The sequence below is a fragment of the Leuciscus leuciscus genome (assembly GCF_965113295.1).
Source record: "Leuciscus leuciscus genome assembly, chromosome: 4".
In the NCBI taxonomy this organism is placed as follows: domain Eukaryota; kingdom Metazoa; phylum Chordata; class Actinopteri; order Cypriniformes; family Leuciscidae; genus Leuciscus; species Leuciscus leuciscus.
Genome location: NC_138728.1, coordinates 10,666,368 through 10,684,798, shown reverse-complemented (window position 1 = coordinate 10,684,798; position 18,431 = coordinate 10,666,368). Strand labels below are relative to the sequence as shown.

Sequence of the window (18,431 nt, the reverse complement as noted above, 5' to 3'; positions counted from 1 at the left end):
TTTGTTTATGTAATAGGTCATCACTCAGCTATGCTTTGCAAGGGAATCAGCATTAGTCACCTGAAAAATGAGTGACAGAACAGCATCCTGTAAGTAAATGAGTGAGACAACGTACATTTACACTTTATTAAACAAGCACAATGTGAGAGGACGAGAAACACTGTGGTGAATTATATTTTCGAATAGTTTACAGCAATGGAGAGAAACTCAAATAGAGAGGAGTAAACAGGGACTGAGAAGGTGGAGACAGATGTCAGTCTGAAAAGAGTAACTGAAAGAAGATCACAAACGGCAGTAGTTGAGACAAGCAAAAGGAGAGTTCAAAAAACATAGTGCAAGCAAACAGCCCGATGAGAGGCTAAGTAATGTACTGCATGGACATCCTACAAATGCTTTAAAAGGTTCAATTTTATGTTTTCATAAAGAACAGAGTAAAATTGATCCACAATAATTCTTTATATCAAAAATATATCAATGGGTCTATGACTACATGAAATAGAGAAAGCACATACAATATTAAATATGTACATTTTGTATGTAAGTATTCATCAAATCCTTATATACACAAAAATTTAGTCCCAGAGAGTCCAAACATGAACGCAACGTTGACAGAACATTGCAGCTGTGCAGATTACAGAGCCACAACATAATTCCAATGTTGTCCGGATGTCGATGACCGCTTGGGTGAAGTCCCTGCGATAATGTACAGTCAGTTTTGAAGTGCCTATGTGTTAATGTGCTTAGAGAAAGAATCATGCACTCCCTTGAATCGCTCCCGTCAATGGGATTTTGGTTTCTTCCATAAAAATGCAAAACATAACAACTCGAAAAAGGTGCAAAAAAAGACATCAGGCCTCTGCGAAGTCGTGTTGACTGCTGTGCATGGACCAATTCTAAAAAAAAAAAACACAAAAATGACACATATGAGGCTTCATAAAGCATAAGAACATGACAGTAAGAAAAACAGTAGTGCTTGAAAAAAAAGATGTCTTCTTTAATAGTTAAAAAAAACATTATTGTGATTTATTTCATATTTTGGCATATACATATGAGGCTTCATAAAGCATAAGAACATGACAGTAAGAAAAACAGTAGTGCTTGAAAAAAAGATGTCTTCTTTAATAGTTAAAAAAAACATTAATTGTGATTTATTTCATATTTTGGCATATACAAGTAATTAACTACAAAATGCTTTAAAATTGTAATATTTAAATATATTTGTCAAATATATATATGTAAAATCTAAATATATTTAAATACATATATAATTATTGTCAGTATATATTAAGTATTTTGTAGTTATATATATATATATATATATATACATACAATCAAAATACTAAATTTATACATTTAAATATATATTATATATATATATATATATATATATATGTGTATGTATGTGTATATATATATATATATAAATATCAGTTTCATAATTAATGTTTTTGCACATATAGACAACCACTGACAGACCTGATGTTTAAGAGCTGCTCTGACGTTGGACTTTTGAGCCCGTGGCAGGAAAAGACTCCTCGCTGTGTCGTTTTCCAGATGTCAGGATGGTGCTGTGCAGCCCTCGTCCTGAAAATGAGATTTAAAGATTATAATGCTAACTGTAACATCTGCATGACATTAGACTGGCCTCTGGTTAAATGTGGAGGTCTTTACCTGGCTGTACAGCAGGACTTAAGTCTTGCCTGTAGCACATTGTGCTACTACTGTTGCCTGCAAAGCCTGCAAAACCTGCAACACAAACACTATAATGACATGTCTGGCATTTAAAAGTAACAATGCTGCTGAGATTTATTGACATTGTTGATAATTGCAGATATAGATATTGACGTCGTTGGTATAGTGTTTGTACCTTGCAGTGGCATGATGCTGGTTGTTTGGTGGTCTCCTTGTGAGTAAACCATCCTGCCGTGCCATTCACCTTGTGAGGTGGGTGGCATCTGATAGCCTGAGATGAATTTAAAAAAAAAATCAATCAGATATAGTAGTGGTTTCTACAGTAACACAATGCTGTTTTTGCACTGAGGGTTATATACGTTTTTTTATATATAATATATATATATATATATAATTTATATACAAAAATTTGCAGCAACATCTCTTCTCTTCTTACTTCTTTCTTACTCCACAGCAGCAGTAGCAAACCACAACCATACAATAAATTACTGATGGCCAAATTCAAGTCCCGCCCTTCATTTATTTCTTGTTTGAGAAGCCATTTCAGTATACGTCACAATAGGGAAGAAAAGACTATCGCAAATTCTGCTTCATGCCGACTTAGTGTTATGATTTAAGTTTTACTTAAGATGTCTAATATCAGCATAGCTTGCATAAAAAATAAAGAAGTTAGAGTTTGCAAACCTAAAGGTGCAGTGATTTCCTTGGTCACATCTCCTGTTTGGAATCCCATTAAGGTTGTGGAATTCTCACCATTTCCATTAGCGTTGGATGGCACTGTTGCCAGCAGTCCTGTAGGGGAATGAAGCATCAGTCAGAGACAACAAATTTACTCGTTTCAGATTCTGTTAATTTTCTGTTAATTCGGGTAAACTAAATCAGCCCTCAATAACCAGAAGCTTGTGAGTTCAGAAGGATTAAACACATTATTAATGTGGATTTTTTTTTTTTTATAAGTTACACCAATAAATGAGGCAGAAACCTATAGGGCAATATTGCGAGAGCGGGGTAGGGGTTAGTGTGGCATTTTGATTTCCCTTAGTTTCTGTCTTACCCAGGCCATGGTAGCTGGACAGTTGCTGGTAGATCTGTTTCATACGCTCTATGTTGAGGCGGCTTGCCTCTGCGTGATGCACCATGGGTTTGGGGTAGTGTACACCAATTATACATTTGGCTGCTTTCTGGACGCTTTCAGGAGCATTCCAGGGGTCGTAGATATACTTGGCTGGGAAACCCCTCAACACTGGCAAATATCGCCTTCAAGAGAAAAGGGGAGTACATTATATACATATATAATGTAATCTATTACATTATAACATTACAATTTCTGGCTGTTATCTGTGACCAGGCCAGCAAGTCTTTGTGATGTATCGAGAGCTATGGTATCCAGGTTAATGTTGGCATAACACCACGTAGGACGAACGACATCCAACAGGTGTAACTGTCGACGCATGAGGAAGCTGTCTGAAAGGGATGTCCAGGCACTAACCTGGATTGTATCCAAAAAAAACATGAAACTACAGCTGCCCAACTCAGTGCAGAATTAAATGGGCACCTCGACTCTTCTGTTTCCACCAAAACTGTTCGTCGGGAAGGAACTCCACAGAGTCGATATTCATGGTCGGGCTGCTATAGCCAAACCTTTGGTCACTCGTGCCAAAGCCAAATGTCGGTTTCATTGGTGCCAACAGTGCAAATCCTGGGCTGTGGACAATGTGAAACATGTATTGTTCTCTGATGAGTCCACCTTTACTGTCTTTCCCACATCCGTGGGAGTTACAGTGTGGAGAAGGACCAAAGAGCCTTAACACCTGGCCTGTTGCACGGCCAGAATGAAGCACGGGGTCAATCAGTGATGGTCTGGGCTGCAATATCATGGAATTTCTTACTTTGCTTGATAGGCGCATCACTGCCAAGGACTACCGACCTATTCTGGAGGACCATGTGCACCTAATAGTTCAAACATTGTACCCTAAAGGGGGTGCTGTGTATCAGCAGGATAATGCACCAATACACACAGCAAGACTTGTGACAGAATGGTTTGATGGACATGAAAGTGAAGCCCCATGGCCTGCACATTCACCAGATCTAAATATTTTGAGCCACTTTGGTGTATTTTGGAGGAGCAAGTCTGAAAACGTTTTCCTACACCAGTATCACATAGTGACCCTTCGGCTACTGTGAAGGACTATTATATGTCATTCTCAAGACGAATTGATGCTGTATTTGCAGCAAAAGGAGTACTACACCATACTAATAAATTATTATTGAGGTCTAAATCCAAGTGTTTCAGTTTCATTGTCCGGCTGTACATTTTTTGTTTTTGCATATGTTCATAATTTCTTTGTATTACACCCTTGCCAAAAATTATATCAATGCAATTTGCCATTTTTTATTGTGTTATCACAAATAAAATAATTGACTCCAAGCACAACTTCACAATATGTTTAAAAAAATTAATATATTATTTGAATAAAGGGTGAAGAAGTCAATTTGCCTAGGCCGGACATATATAATTTTTACTAAATGAAATTAGGCTGAAAATAAAATACATTTCGTTCAGAGGCTAGACCGTTTTTTAAATTGTTCTTTGTTTACACTGTAGAATTCAAACTCACCGTATGTAGTCTCCATTGGGGTCGGGGCGACGGCCGAAGCTCACGGGACAGTAGCAGTGGAAGAACTGCTGGAAGAAGGAGCTGCAGGACAGCCACATCCAGCTTCCTGCATTCACACTCCAGTCTGCATCCAGCAGCAGCTCCTCAAAGACCTGTGAAGACAGATGCATGTGAGTGCTGTCATATTACTAAAATACCTAAAATAATGACAATAATGAGCGCTTTTTACTTTCATGCCCTCCTCCCAGCTGATCCACAGGTCTCCACGGGTGAGGAAACAGGCGACTGCATGTCGGGCCAGATGGTGGATCCAGCCCTCTTGCCTCAGCTGGGTCATGATGGCATCGATCCAGGGGAAACCTGTCCTGCCCTCAGCCCACTTGGCTAAAGCTTCTGGGTTTTTGTCCCACGGGATCTGCACACAAATGGGGTTGCCTTCCATCTTGTCGAAGCGTGGGTTGTTGGTGGCGGCCGTGTAAAAGAATTCACGCCACAGTAATTGGCCATAAAGGGACAGAGGAGGTGAGCTGTTCTTTTTGACCTGTAAGGAAAAAGTGTAATGAACATAATGGATTATTGAGCAAGCGCTCTACATGTTCCCTGAGTCAGTTTAACATAAGAAACATAATTTGAAGAACATAAGATACATATGATGAAATACTGACCTTTCTGTAGAGATCTGTGAGTTTGAAGTAGAAAAGTCGACAGGAAAGGCAGCCGAATCTTAAATATGGACTTAAGCCAGTGGGACTGGCCAGCAGTGAATTGGCATTCATTCTTGGACGCTCAAAGTTGGCCACCCAAGCCTAGAAAAAAGGTATTTGCTATGAAATAATCATTTATGACTGCACTCAACAAGGATGGCCAGAGGCTAGTTTGTCTTACAAACATAACATTTCGTTTTCTGTGATGTTGTTAAACAAGTTATTTAAATGGCAAACATACACTACCACTCAAAAGTTTTAGTATATTTTAAAATCTAATTTTTCTTTTCTTGATAGCAAAGTTGAATTTTCAGCATCATTGTCTACAGTGGCACATGATCCTTCAGAAATCATTCTAATATGCTCATTTGGTGCTCAAGAAACCGCTTAATTTGTTTTCATTATTATATATATTTATATAGTTTTTGTATAGTTATATTATAAATTTATTTTTCAGATATTATTGCAAATTTTTTTTTTAATAAAGAAAACATTTAATGGAAAAATACCACTTTATGACTTAATTACTTTTATTTAAAGTAGTAAGGTATATATATTAAATTGTGCTTCTATGATCTGTGTTTTTAGATGCCAATATTATTAATCCTACAGTTGTGCATGTGTGATTATGGAGTGTCTCTAACCTTCCTCTCCAGGTGCCTCTCTAGACGAGTGAGGGCCTCTGTTTCTCCTCCAGGCCACACGGCTGAGGACAGGCCCTCTGTGTCAAAGCCTGTTTCAGGAAAAGCATTAACAATTACACTTTTTACATCGAAGTTTCATCACAGTTTGAACTGGTATGTCTGATTCCTTGTGCGTTTAAGGATGTAATACATACTTCATGAGAAGTTTAGTATGCTACACATTTTAGCTAGAAGATTTATTTATTTATTTTTTGAGAGAGAGACAGCAGACTGACCAAGCTCTTCCAAAGAAGGAACCCCGAACTTCTCATCGTGGTCATCAGAGACAGGAGTGGTGCACGCCCCCATGACTTCTGCTGTGATGGTCTCTGCCGGGATCTCCACAGACTCCATCCTGCTGATGAGGGTCTGGTAGCGCTTGTACGTGAGTGGAGACTGGCCTCCATTCAGCTCAATTATCCTGAGAGACAACAATCCACCAGTGAGTAAGAAAACAAAAAAGTAATTACAGTTGACTCTTCGCTAAGCCCTGGCTTTAAAATGACCTTAACAGCTGTTGCCATGCGCCATATCAGAAAAGCTTTAGATTTTTTCTAAAGTCAATCTATGGTAGTCTGTGCGTTTGAGTAGTTACAAACATAATTTTACAAACGTTATCTAAAAATATGTTCAAATGTAGCAGAGGCACTTGTAATGCTAACACAAAATAGCCAGAGAGGATATACTGTGATATACTAGCTAAACCTCGAGAATATCATTAAGAACGCCTACATTTGCTCCAAAGTAAATTAGGGGGCTTTTACATTACAGTTTTCAACTGAAAACTTTTTAGGCATTTTGGCCGTTCATTTACACGACAATAGTGTTTTGGGGGCTTGAAATCTCAAACATTCGAAAATGTGTTTCAAATTGCAAGTTTTTGGAGGTTGGTGGAGCTTAGCAAAGGGTCAATAACAACAAACAAAGTAATTATGGCGCAAAAGTTCTGACAAAGTTGGATGAATTTAGAAGTACGTACTTGTCCAGATCGTACAGCGTGTGAGAGATGCGAACAATCACCTCCACGCCTGCCTCATTGGCCAGCTTCTTGATGGCTGCATCTCGCTCCTTTCCAAATGGCTCTGAGTCGTACTCGTAGGACAGACGAGTAATGTTCCACTCCTGGACACGTTACAATAACATACCATTAGGGGGCGCAAAAGATTCACACAATGGTGATAGAGAGCCAAGTCACAAAACGTATGGAAGATTAGATGTAAAGTGTCACATTTAAAGGATAAAATGTATATTTTGCCTCAAATCTATTCCATTCAATCCAGAAATGTTTTCCTGGTGCAAGATTATTACTTTAGAAATCTAACAATTCAGTCACTTGAAATTGCAAATTGAAAGCTGGACCTTAAACAGCCTGGGGAAGACATCGGTGGGTTGGCCACGGATAACGAAGAGTCGTGAGTTTAGTTTGCGGAGGCTGGCATCCAAGTCTTCCAAACACTGCAGTAAAAACCTGAGCAACAAGAGACATGATATGTATTTATAGCCACATACTGACAAATAATATCATGCATTGCACATAATATAATTCTAATAATAAGGCAGGTCTACTCACAATAACTATTGCAGTGCTATTGCACTGTGCAACTGTAAAACGTTTCAAAGAAGGAAAGGCATTGAACGAGGATAGGGTAAAAAATAACTATCCACTGACAGAATAATGGCTATAATTATAGATAATTACTTATTTTCTCCCATTGGCATATTGGCTTATGAACCATGCAAGCAATTTGATCGCGAATTGTACAGAACATGTTTTGGTGTACAGCACATTGCAAACCTCACCCATTTTTTTAAATTTATTTTTAATTTATGACATTAAAATATAATTCTGTTTTTTATAATTGATCATTTTCATTTTGTTTTTAATGATACACGTGATAATTGATTAATTAATCCATTCCTGCTTTGGAAGATAGGGGCAAAACTTAGGACATACATAACACCTGAGTCACACCATTGACTTGAGTACTACTTACAAAGAGCCATGCTTACAGTGAAAGAAACTGCTAATTGAACACTGATATTTTAATTGAGCAGACGGCTGCCATTAAAACAGACTGCTGCACTTATATAGCTTGCATTGTACATCAATTAATCATGCACTCCAATGACCCTGAATCAGGTACCTTGTCAACAAGACTTTTAACTACTGTTAAAATGATGCATCCTTGGCATTGCTAGCACCATGCTCTATTATGAGCAGTGCAGTCCTGTGTAAAATTTGCCATCAGAAAGCTGTGGATGGTTGCTGGTGCATTGATACAAGGTTGCTAATGTGTTCTGAGTGGTGTTTAATGTGTTACTATGTGGTTAATAGTGTTTTGGGTGGTTGCTTAATGGTCCAAGTCAAAAATAGGCCACATGTGGTTTTTTTTGTGGTTCCCTCCTTCAGTGTAAGACTACAATGTTGCACTATTTTAGGTATCTTTCATCTCTCATCCCATCAAAAATTGGGACGAGTTACCTGCCAAATTGTTAATGTTGCATTTGCAAACTGCACCAGAGATTTATTCATTCACTTTTTAAGCACTGGATAAGAATGTAACGATGGCAACTGTGATATACGGAATAACTGGATAATATGTTTATTCAGTGAAATAGTGAGTTGTCTCTGAATGATTCAGTCCATGATTGATATGAAGACTTCACCCATTGGCATATTGGCTTATTATGAACCACGCCATGCGAGCAATTTGATCGCGAATTGTACGGAACATTTTGGGGTGTAGTGCTGTTGAAAAAGTAGTGCAGGAAACCCAATGGATCTTTTAAATAGCAAGCAGCAGCAATTTTAAGAGCACTTGGCCATGATGCAGTGTGTTGTTGACCCAGAAACCTAAATCCTGTTGTCTGCAGGTTCTCGCATTAAAGATCTCAACCTTAAATGCTGAGTAAGAGGAAAGCTCCAACCTCCAAAGCTAACCTCTTCTCAACCCCCAGACTACCTCAAGTAATCCTGGGCAAACTATACTCGATCTCAAATTAAATCTCTTCTAAAACTATGTGGTTATCACACAGTCAGACAAAAGAATGTTATGTAATTTGCATTTCAAGGATTCCTGTCTGGGTCGTAGTGCAAATCAGAGGCGGCAGAAACTAGTTTGTGTCTTGGCATGAAAGTTTTGTATCATTTTAGTACAAAATCTATTTTGTTCTTAAAAACCATAATCCATATGATGGTGATGTTTCTGCCTGGACTATAAACTAACCAAAAGACGCTAAAGAAGTGACCTGGTGCTCTACAGAGTGATCAATCAAACAAACATTTATTTAATGTCACATGGATTATGGTCTGTTGGAGAATGATTCATCATGGTCTTTGATAAACTTATAAAAAAAGAAAGAAAGATGAATTAATATAATATAATTCACCTGAGCCATGTTGATAGTCCAGTTGGTCATGGGACAGTAAGTAAAAACCTAGCAACGAACAACCTTGCAAACACATAAAACTACCCTGGTGACGCCCTAAAATCATGGCAGCAGGTTTGCATGGGTAAGCAGCATCATTCATTTATGCAATTTTCTGCAATTATGAGTGGCGAGTTTTATTCCCATACTTTCTCACTGAGACATTCATTGGTATGGACTACTCAAATGTTAGTTGTAAAATTACACTACAAAACCAAAAAGACTTGACAGGCAGCTCTTACTGGTTGTGATAACCAAAATATTGATACTGTCTGTAATACTGTAACGCAGCATCATGTAATCAGGTTTCATCTCTGTGTGGAGGAAACGTGTTGTATTAAGACCAGTCAGCCATTTGTGTAGAAAATTGTGTTTATACACTAAAGTTCAAAGGTTTTTGGTCTGTAAGATTTTTTAAAGAAATCTCTTATGCTCACCATGTCTGCATTTATTTAATCAAAAATGTAGTAAAAACGTAACATTGTCACCTTCACACATTTGTGTTTTTGTAGTTTACACTGAGACGATAACGGTATTTTTTCCAAAAACGTTTACATTTGAAACCCGTTTGAAAAAAAAGCATGATAAGTTTTTAGTTGAAAAACAGAGACAGATAAAAACTAGAACTTAAACAGAAGAAAATAACTAAACATAATCCTGATATCTCTCAGTTTTGGACCTCACTATATCAATGTTTACAAATGATTCATGGAGTCAGTGATGATGTGTAAATCCCTGTCTAAGCCGCAGCCTCCCTCTCTTTGTCACTGACTCGCTGCCCTATGATTGACCGCAGTGTCATGTTATATGACTAGCTACAGCATTGTTGTAATGATTGCAGAGATAATATAGTGCATCAAGTTCACATGTGAAATTGAAGTATATCAAGTTTGTGGTGCACATCAGCAGTCAGTTCTATAGGTGCAGAACAACATTTTGATATTTTATTATGAAATATATATATATATACATATGTGTGTATATGTATATTTTTCCCCTCAATATTTTAATAACAATAAAAAATATATAATCACACTTTCCAGAGCCAGTCTGGGAGCAAATACACTTGCAATAACCAAACAGGCATAAAATGACATCTAAATTATATTTTTATTATTTTATATAATGTAAGTTTCACCATTTATGTTCCCCAGTTCATGTAAACTAGATCCGATCAGAGCTTTTTTTGATACCATGGTGAATAAAGTAGGTCACTACGTTAGCATATTGTAGTAGTCATTACAATCACTCTCTGTAACACTGATGATAATCCGCTCTCTTGTATCTCCATTGAGTTGGGATCAGAAATGGGTCAGAACAAACAATCAGATCACCTGTGCTGCCCAGCAGTTGACCTCGCCACGAGTGTGTGAACACACATTTATAGAAACCGATACACATGGACACACCACATGCCATTGTGTTTAGATGTATTGCACATGGTTAAAAAGCTTTGAAAACACAAGCACTGAAACTCATCATTTTCTCATCCTCATTTTTTCCCAAACTGATATGTCTTTCTAACTTGGATGACATAAGGAGACATTTATAGAATGTCTAAAGCTGCTCAATAAATGAGTGAATAGTTACATTTCATCATTAAAGGCTATCGTGTGACTTCAAAAGACTTATATGAATATACAGTGTTTTTTTGTTGTCTTTTTTGCAGTTTACAGTCCCAAGTTCTCATCCACTTTCATTGTAAGGAAGAGAGCAGCATGAATATTGTTCAAAACTCCTTTTGTGTTCAACATTGTTAAGTCAAACCATTTGGAACGACATCAGGGTGAGTAAATAATAACATAACTTTTGTTTATGGATAAACTATACATTAAAGAGTTTGAGGAGTGTAGTAAGCAAGCATGGGTGTGGTTAACTGATGTAAAGGTCTGTATGTAATATTGCATGGCTCGAAACAGAACTAATGCATTTGCTTAGCTTTTGCATAAATGCAAATGCTACAAATATATAGTGAAAATCTTTCATCTTTAAAAGAAAAATTATTTTATTTGATATCACTTGATGCTTCTTGCTCAACCAGTCAGTAGACTCAAAAAGTTACAAAACATACTAGTTTCCCTTTAGTAATTCAGATACTAAGACCTACTGTAATACATACTGACTGCGGTCAGTCACTCATTTGTATCTCTAACCAGTATATAAAACCACTAATTGATAACTGATAAATTGTCAAGATTTGTACAAATGTCATGCATGTTGTTATTACTATATAGTAATATAGACTGGTAATTCTATATTTTAGACTGGTAATAGTTTTTTTTTTATAGTAATAGTATTTTAGACTGGTAATTTTAGACTGGTAATAGTTTACCCCGATAGTTATAAATGATAGTATCATTATGCATATGTAAACTAATGGAGGTTCTGCAGTATTTTGATTTAAGTGCATCAGTCTCATTGAATGACAATGATGCCATTGTAATAGAAAATAACTGATGTTAGCAAAATAGAGTGGTGTAGAATAGATTGTAGATTATACAGATTGTAATAGAATTAGATTTAAAATGGAATGGATACAGAACAAAATTAGATTATGAGAGAATAGATGTAGAATTGACAAAATTAAAAATCTATAGTAGAATAGAATAAATATGGAAAAGATTAGACCAGAATCGATCAATCATAAAAGAATGTAATGATAATTTAGAAAGTGTGTGTTTGTGTGTGTGTCATCCTTTATAGCACACTACTCCAAATAATCTTGTAATGCATTCCAAGCACCTATATTTTATTATTTGGCATATTTGATCCATTACCTCCACCTGCTGATCCCGACGTTAGATGATCCGGCGAACCAGGGGTCAAGGATGTACACACAGCGGACATTGTGCGCTCCCTGGATGGAGTCTCTGAGTGATGGATTATCGTGGAGCCGCAAGCCCTTCCTGAACCAGTGGACCGTATTTACCACCATTACTCCACTCAAGTCCCTTTAACCGTTTTTAGTATGCTGGGGTGATACGTTACAGACCTCCTTAACGTTGCTCTACTGCACTCCAAAGAAGAAACTGCTTTCAAATGCGTGAAAAACGACAAATATTGTAATAAAGTCACTATAAATGAGCGTTCAAATTATTCTGGATATCTCCGGGGGAAAAAATAATTAGCCTTGCTCTAACAAAACACTTTCCATCATTATGTCTAGTGATTTGGAACGCGACCACAGTTGAAGCATTGGGACACGAGCTGGATAACCGCGCAACAGCCGAATACACGACTGGCTTTAGGACCAGGACGCAACGCAAAGTACGCTTCCCTGTTGTATAACTTGTTTTTCTGAATTATCCAAAATAATCAACAATACAGTACATGTTTTATATCTTGCATGTAGAGCAAGTTCAGCTTTGAGTTCTCAATCTCAATTGCGCGTGGTCTTCCAGCTGAAGTCAACGGAGTCCGACGTACGAGCCCGAATCAGCGCGATTATGTAAATATCAATATGGGCTCGAGCCCATCGTAACCGCTTTACAGGCAGTAAAATAAAGCAGTATCCCGCATGAAATGACACCCCGTATTAGGTATCCTTCGTGTCTTGATTTGTTTTCCTTCAAAGTTACGTAAACTTGTAAATATTTTCCCACGGAGAAGGTTCCACACACTTTCGTCCATGCAATTCAGACTGTCGACTAAGCTCCACCTTAATGATTGCGCACATGAAGTAGCGCGTTCTGTTTTGTCAAGCCCTTATATGACGTAGCTGGTCATCAGTCACGTTTCTTTGGTGATCTCTGGGTGTGATGAACCAATACACTGACTAACCTGTTATACTTTATACAATGCTCTTCTCGCATAATGTGAATGAAGATTACTCTTTATCATTTATGTTAATATTCATGGAATAGTAATGTCATAAATGTTATTGTTTATATTAAAACTATTAATAAATGCATAGAATTATTACAAATCATGTCTATGCAAACTCTGCTCGGAGTTTGCATGTATATACACTGCAAGCCTTGATTTATACATTTCCACTTCATAAGGACAGTTAAGGACTTTAGAGTGCAATCCTTGAAGCTGATTGGCTGGAGGAGCTTCAGTACCCGGATAGGCACATGAGAAGCGACATGATCAAGCTCGTGTCAGTGCGCTGTTCTTTGCTGAACAGGGTGGCGCTGTTGAGTCGTGCTGTTAAAATCACCTTTTCTGTCTTTGCAAGAAGTGTTGGCAGAAATGTATTTTCTGCGCTTTGTTTGCATCAGTCCTTTGCATGCATTCAGTTCTTGTACTTGTGTCTCTGCATGATGTTTATCATTTTTAAGCAGCATTGCATTTTGTTTACTGTTTAGTTAGTTATTGATTATGCTGTTTGAAAACTGATATTTACATACATAGCCTATATGGGTAAGTCGGAGGAAGAGTCCGTCGTAGAAAGAATCCCCCCCCCCCCCCCCCCCCCATTGGTTATTCGATTATTCATCTAAATCGTTAAAATATTTTTTTTTGATAAAATCCAAATATTTTACATTAATGACAAATATATAAATATTGAATTATATCAAAAGTCAATTATATGTTCTGTAAAAGTTTAGCCGGGGGAGCTTTTTACCCCAGGGGGTCAACTTACCCCAGTAGTGGGGGTATTTTTTTTTTCCTATAACAACTAAATTGCAAATGTTTCTATTTATTTCCTATAATAACACATTGGCTGATGCATCATCATCATCCTGCACATGCTAAACATATATCTAATATGTTACAATTTAAAAGTAAATGCAAATTGTTCTTATGGGGGGTATCTTCCCCCATTTTGATAAAAACAAAATAATAAGATTTAGCCTATGCACAAATTATCCCTTTATAAATGATCACACCTCTTGGTTCTTTAAAATTGTGTGTTGACTTATCGAGTTATGCTTTGTAATAGTCCCTGGTTTGTTTACGGCCCACTTTCTTTGGGAAAAAAAAACAACCCTTTCAGATACTGAAAGGTCTTTGCTTTCCAAACATACTCTGCACATTTAACACATTGTATTGTGAACTAAGGATGTGTGCACCTTTGAAGAAGATCATTTCTGTAATTTCAGTTATTTTGTCTTGTGGAGCATGTTATGAAGAAAGCATGATTTGTTATCCAGGGTTGATCATTAGTAAAGAAAATAACTGAGATGTGTATATTCCAACCCCTCTTTCAGTTCAGACCTGCATCAGTGAATAAGCTTTGATGTCCTTTATAGAAGAGGATTGGTCTGAGAAGCATAAAAATCAGAGTACCCCATTATGAATTATTTAATGTTACATGTCTGTGTGCACTGTTCCTGTAATTCAATATGTTATTAAATATGTGTTATGATAGAAGCATGTAATTTTTAGCTCATTTGAACAAGAATAAGTTAAATAATTCTATTTGCCTCACTGGATAATTGAATTGGAAAATAATTTTCTTTTTTAACTAGTATATCCAAATTCCTAAATGTCATATATTTAATCTATTTAAATTACCACTAACATAATGCTACCATTTTATTTAAATAGCTGTAAGCATTTTTACATCTCAGTGTAGTGCACCATCGTTTTTCTTTCTATGTAGCATTATTTATGTATGAATTTTGCCATTCCAGTGAAATGGTATCTTGAAAAATGTCTGAATGTGTGAAGTAACTTGTGCAATTTATCGCCAAGCATATAACATTATCCTTGGTATTTGTATAACCAAATTAAACCTTCCAGATGAGGAATGAACCTGGAGATCTATAGACTTAATTACACATTTCTTATTCATACTTGTTCTTTTTATCCTGATATAACCATAATGGTTTCTGTGTATCCAGAAGATGGAATACTTATGTGAGGTATACATAGGAACAATATACATTGTCGCATTTGTGTTTCCAGGCAACACGCAATCATGAAAGAACATGTGAAGGAGAAATCTCCATTAAGAAGGACAACCTCTGTATCCCAGCCTGCCGCTGCTGCACACTGATTTATTCATATGCACACTGCACAGTGCATATCTAAGGTAATTAAAATATGTAGAATTCATTAACTGAAATAAATGCACATACAAAGATTGAGTGTTGTCAATTAAAAAGTGCTTTTAATAACAGACACTGCAGCACTAACTGACTTAGTTTATGTCTTTTAAGAAATGTTCATTTTATTGTCATATTTTTAAGGATTTATTGAAAAGGAATAGATACGGATCAGATACGTTTTTTTGACAGTGTTACACTGGATGCAAAAAAGGTTTAATACAGATTTTGATAGTGAAAATATGATTACGTTTTTTGATAATGACTAAACTTTTGTGCAGTCTTTGAATTTTTTGTTACAAGCTATATTTTTTATTCATAATGTGTAATACTAGTCATAATGTTAACAAGTGGAAATTACAGGTTCAGTTATACAATATTCCTGCCAAATCGATATACCACCATATTCACAAGCCTTGAATTTGCTGAATGTGACATATTGAAGTTGCTGAATGTGACATATTGTGTATACCGTGTTTTGCATGATATTTAGTGATTCAGTAATTTTCTCATAGGTAGTGGTGTTATTTCCTGTTTTTTACACGTTTGATGTCCTAAATCTTGTATTTTATGTGAGAATAGAGCAATAATTTGATATTAGAACAAGTGAGTGATATTAACCAGTCAAATACAGAATCAAGGATATTTACACAATATCACCTAAAGAGGGCGCCAGATACGCAACAATTCTCCACCAATGCGCCAAACTCCTAGGCGTTCTCTTTGTGCGTATTAATAATGAACTTGATAAGGAGACAGATTGCAAGGCTTCTCACTTCAAAACAATTAGTTTGTTTTTTTGTCACGCCAGAACACTTGCATAGTTAAACACTCAAAGCCTAGACGTGTTTAAACCCATTCTCGTACACCGTGCTTGTTTCGTAACAACTTTTTGACAGTTCTGGAATAATTGCCAGAGTTAAAATTGAAATGGTTTGAGACAGATGAAAGGTACAGAAGCTGTGCAAGAGATTGCTTTGATCTGCAAATTTCAGAATCATCGCGTAAACATCCTCTGGCTAAAGAGAAGGGTGTCGAGATGGTAAGAAAGAAGAGTGTTTAGAAGCGATTATGGGGTGTCCCTTGTGTGATCATATTAATAAATATTTATATATGTCCAAATATGCAGATAAATATATTTTTCAATATAAATATTATATATGTGACACCTTATTTAGCTCTAATAATTTTCTATAATAGTTTTATTGAAGACACTATTTGTCTGATTAATTTCACGTTTTTAAAAAGAGAATAAAAGCACCTATGCAGTTTTGGAGCCTGTTGATTTGATAATGAGTAATTCTCTTTCTGCATATTCCCTCCTTCCATAAAAGTGATTTATATATAAAATCCCTCCCCTATGAGTGTCTATTTGCATAGCTCCTCCCTAAATGAGTGGTTTCGCATTGAATGATGCAGTGGTTGTTGAAGGCGTTCTGAGCTCTCGAATTACGCACTCAAAGTTGGGAGCAGAGGCGCGCGGTGGAGATTTATATATTTTTTCTGGTGACTTACCAAAAACATTAAACGAATTCTCACTGTGCGCGCTTGCAGATTAGTGTTTGCTCGTGAAATTAGGTGGCAAAACATTCATATATACTGCTCCGAGGAGAGGGCGCGCCACGGGAACGCGCTTTGGGTTTTCTTTAAAATATCAGGCATAAGCCTAACATTATGAGGTGCAGCCATGACAGGCAAGGGTAAGACAGCGGCGAGGACGCTGGAGGATTTAACGCTCGATTCCGGTTATGGTGGAGCAGCGGATTCCTTCAGGTCGTCCAGCGTGTCGCTCTGTTGCTCGGACACGCATCTTTCGTACGCGCATGGGGGCAACTGCTGGCATCTGACTGAATCCATGCACAGCAGACACAACAGTTTGGACACGGTCAATACCGTCCTGGCGGAAGACACGGAGATCCTGGAGTGCTCGGGCCAGTGCGCTAAACTGCCCGAGCTGGAGGAGGACGTGCCGTGGAGTCTTGGAGAGGTGGAAGGCGCGCTGCGCAAAGACGAGGACCTGTGCGTGGGGAACGCGTCGCGGGAGATCCTAGCCAAGCTCTCCGCGCTGGTCAGCCGCACGCTGGTGAGGATCGCCCGGGAGGCGCAGCGCCTGAGCCTGCGTTACGCCAGATGCACGAAGCACGAGATCCAGAGCGCCATCAAAATGGTCCTCTCGTGGACCATCTCCGTGAACTGCATCACTGCGGCGCTCAGCGCGCTGTCGCTTTACAACATGAGCACGGGTGATAAGTTCAGCCGGGGCAAAAATGCCCGATGCGGACTCGTCTTCTCCGTAGGGAAGTTCTTCAGGTGGATGGTGGATAGCCGGGTGGCCCTGCGCATCCATGAGCACGCGGCGATCTACCTGTGCGCCTGTATGGAGAGCCTGTTCAGAGAGCTGTTCAGCCGTGTGCAGAGGAGCGCGCTGGTGGAGAAGGAAAACGGAGTGCCAAAGTTTTCAGTGGAGTCCCTGGAACAGGCCATAAATAACGATTCGGAGCTGTGGGGTCTCTTGCAACCGTACCAGCACCTCATTTGTGGCAAGAACGCAAGCGGTAAATGTTTGTTTATTTTTTTTACACACACTTTTTTTTTTTTTTTGCCTTGCTAAATAGACAGTTAATATTTAGAAAGTGCATTATATTCATGCCCTACTTGTCATTGAATTGAAACGCACTTGAAATCAGTCACAAACCTAATATGAGGACAGTCAACAGTTGTTCTGTCCATCCATCTACTTACCTCCTACCTGCCTCCTTTTGTGAAAGCACTATTGAGAGGGTGTTTCATAATAGTTGCTAGCATAATCAGATCCCTGCAGCTCCTCGCTAGCATATTGTGTATGATGATCCATACTTCATAAATGTGTTCTGCTTCTCTGCAGCACTGTTGACTTATTTATTTCTCAAGATAAATAAGTTATGTGGGAGGACATGAGTGTTGGTGAGTCCCAGCAGGATATTTATTTTCAGACTTCTTATTCATTTAGACACCGTAACAGGTGCAAACACAACAGGAAAGGCTTCACACTGTTGTGCCGCAGTCCCTTTTTTTCCTCCACCTGTTGAAACAAACTCATTTATGGCTTCTGCCATGAGGGGCTTATTTTGATGACATAATCAAGGAGTCTTATTAGTAACATTTAAGGTTGTTATCCATTTCTGAAAGTGATTATCAACTACATAGTGAGCGATCAGTTTGGGATTGGTATTTGTTTTATGGTTGAGGCAGATTCCAGCAAACCATAAAGATTCCTATGAAATTTCACACTTTGCTATTCATGATGCAGCTCCAGTTTACACTTGTTTT

At 37.8% G+C, this 18,431-nt stretch overlaps 2 protein-coding genes across 5 annotated transcripts in view; one reads left to right on the top strand and one right to left on the bottom strand.

The window, feature by feature from the left end:
• Positions 1 to 112: 112 nt before the first annotated feature.
• On the bottom strand, positions 113 to 12,806 carry cry1a (cryptochrome circadian regulator 1a). Of its 2 annotated transcripts, none has more exons than XM_082166325.1 (14): positions 11,904 to 12,806; positions 7,057 to 7,165; positions 6,677 to 6,819; positions 5,934 to 6,118; positions 5,659 to 5,747; positions 4,976 to 5,116; positions 4,540 to 4,851; positions 4,311 to 4,462; positions 2,747 to 2,949; positions 2,377 to 2,484; positions 1,868 to 1,963; positions 1,672 to 1,746; positions 1,477 to 1,584; positions 113 to 893 (listed from the first exon to the last, which is right to left on the bottom strand). In XM_082166325.1, exons 1-13 carry the CDS (start codon positions 12,059 to 12,061, stop codon positions 1,484 to 1,486), a joined length of 1,872 nt encoding a protein of 623 aa, XP_082022451.1. In that variant the 5' UTR covers positions 12,062 to 12,806; the 3' UTR covers positions 113 to 893; positions 1,477 to 1,483. The 2 variants fall into 2 exon arrangements, with proteins under 2 accessions (XP_082022451.1, XP_082022452.1); XM_082166326.1 differs by having other exon boundaries at positions 1,672 to 1,737.
• The window catches only part of btbd11a (BTB (POZ) domain containing 11a), a 139,244-nt gene continuing 126,812 nt past the window's right edge, over positions 6,000 to 18,431 (top strand). For 2 of the 3 annotated variants that reach the window (XM_082166322.1, XM_082166321.1), the window contains exon 1: positions 16,521 to 17,677. In XM_082166322.1, the coding sequence (XP_082022448.1) occupies positions 16,810 to 17,677 (868 nt within the window). In that variant the 5' untranslated portion in view covers positions 16,521 to 16,809. Of the gene's footprint in view, positions 6,140 to 10,795; positions 10,913 to 14,982; positions 15,110 to 16,520; positions 17,678 to 18,431 lie in introns of those variants that run through there. The other variant, XM_082166323.1, reaches the window with a different exon arrangement.

Bases quoted from the DNA above. Each gene is read 5' to 3' on its own strand.
- cry1a (XM_082166325.1), bottom strand. From the start codon at position 12,061: ATGGTGGTAAATACGGTCCACTGGTTCAGGAAGGGCTTGCGGCTCCAC. The intron at 6,119-6,676 runs GTACGTACTTCT...GTTGTCTCTCAG, and splicing joins ACGCTGTACGATCTGGACAA to GATAATTGAGCTGAATGGAG. The intron at 1,747-1,867 runs GTACAAACACTA...TTTGTGTTGCAG, and splicing joins CAGCATCATGCCACTGCAAG to GTTTTGCAGGCTTTGCAGGC.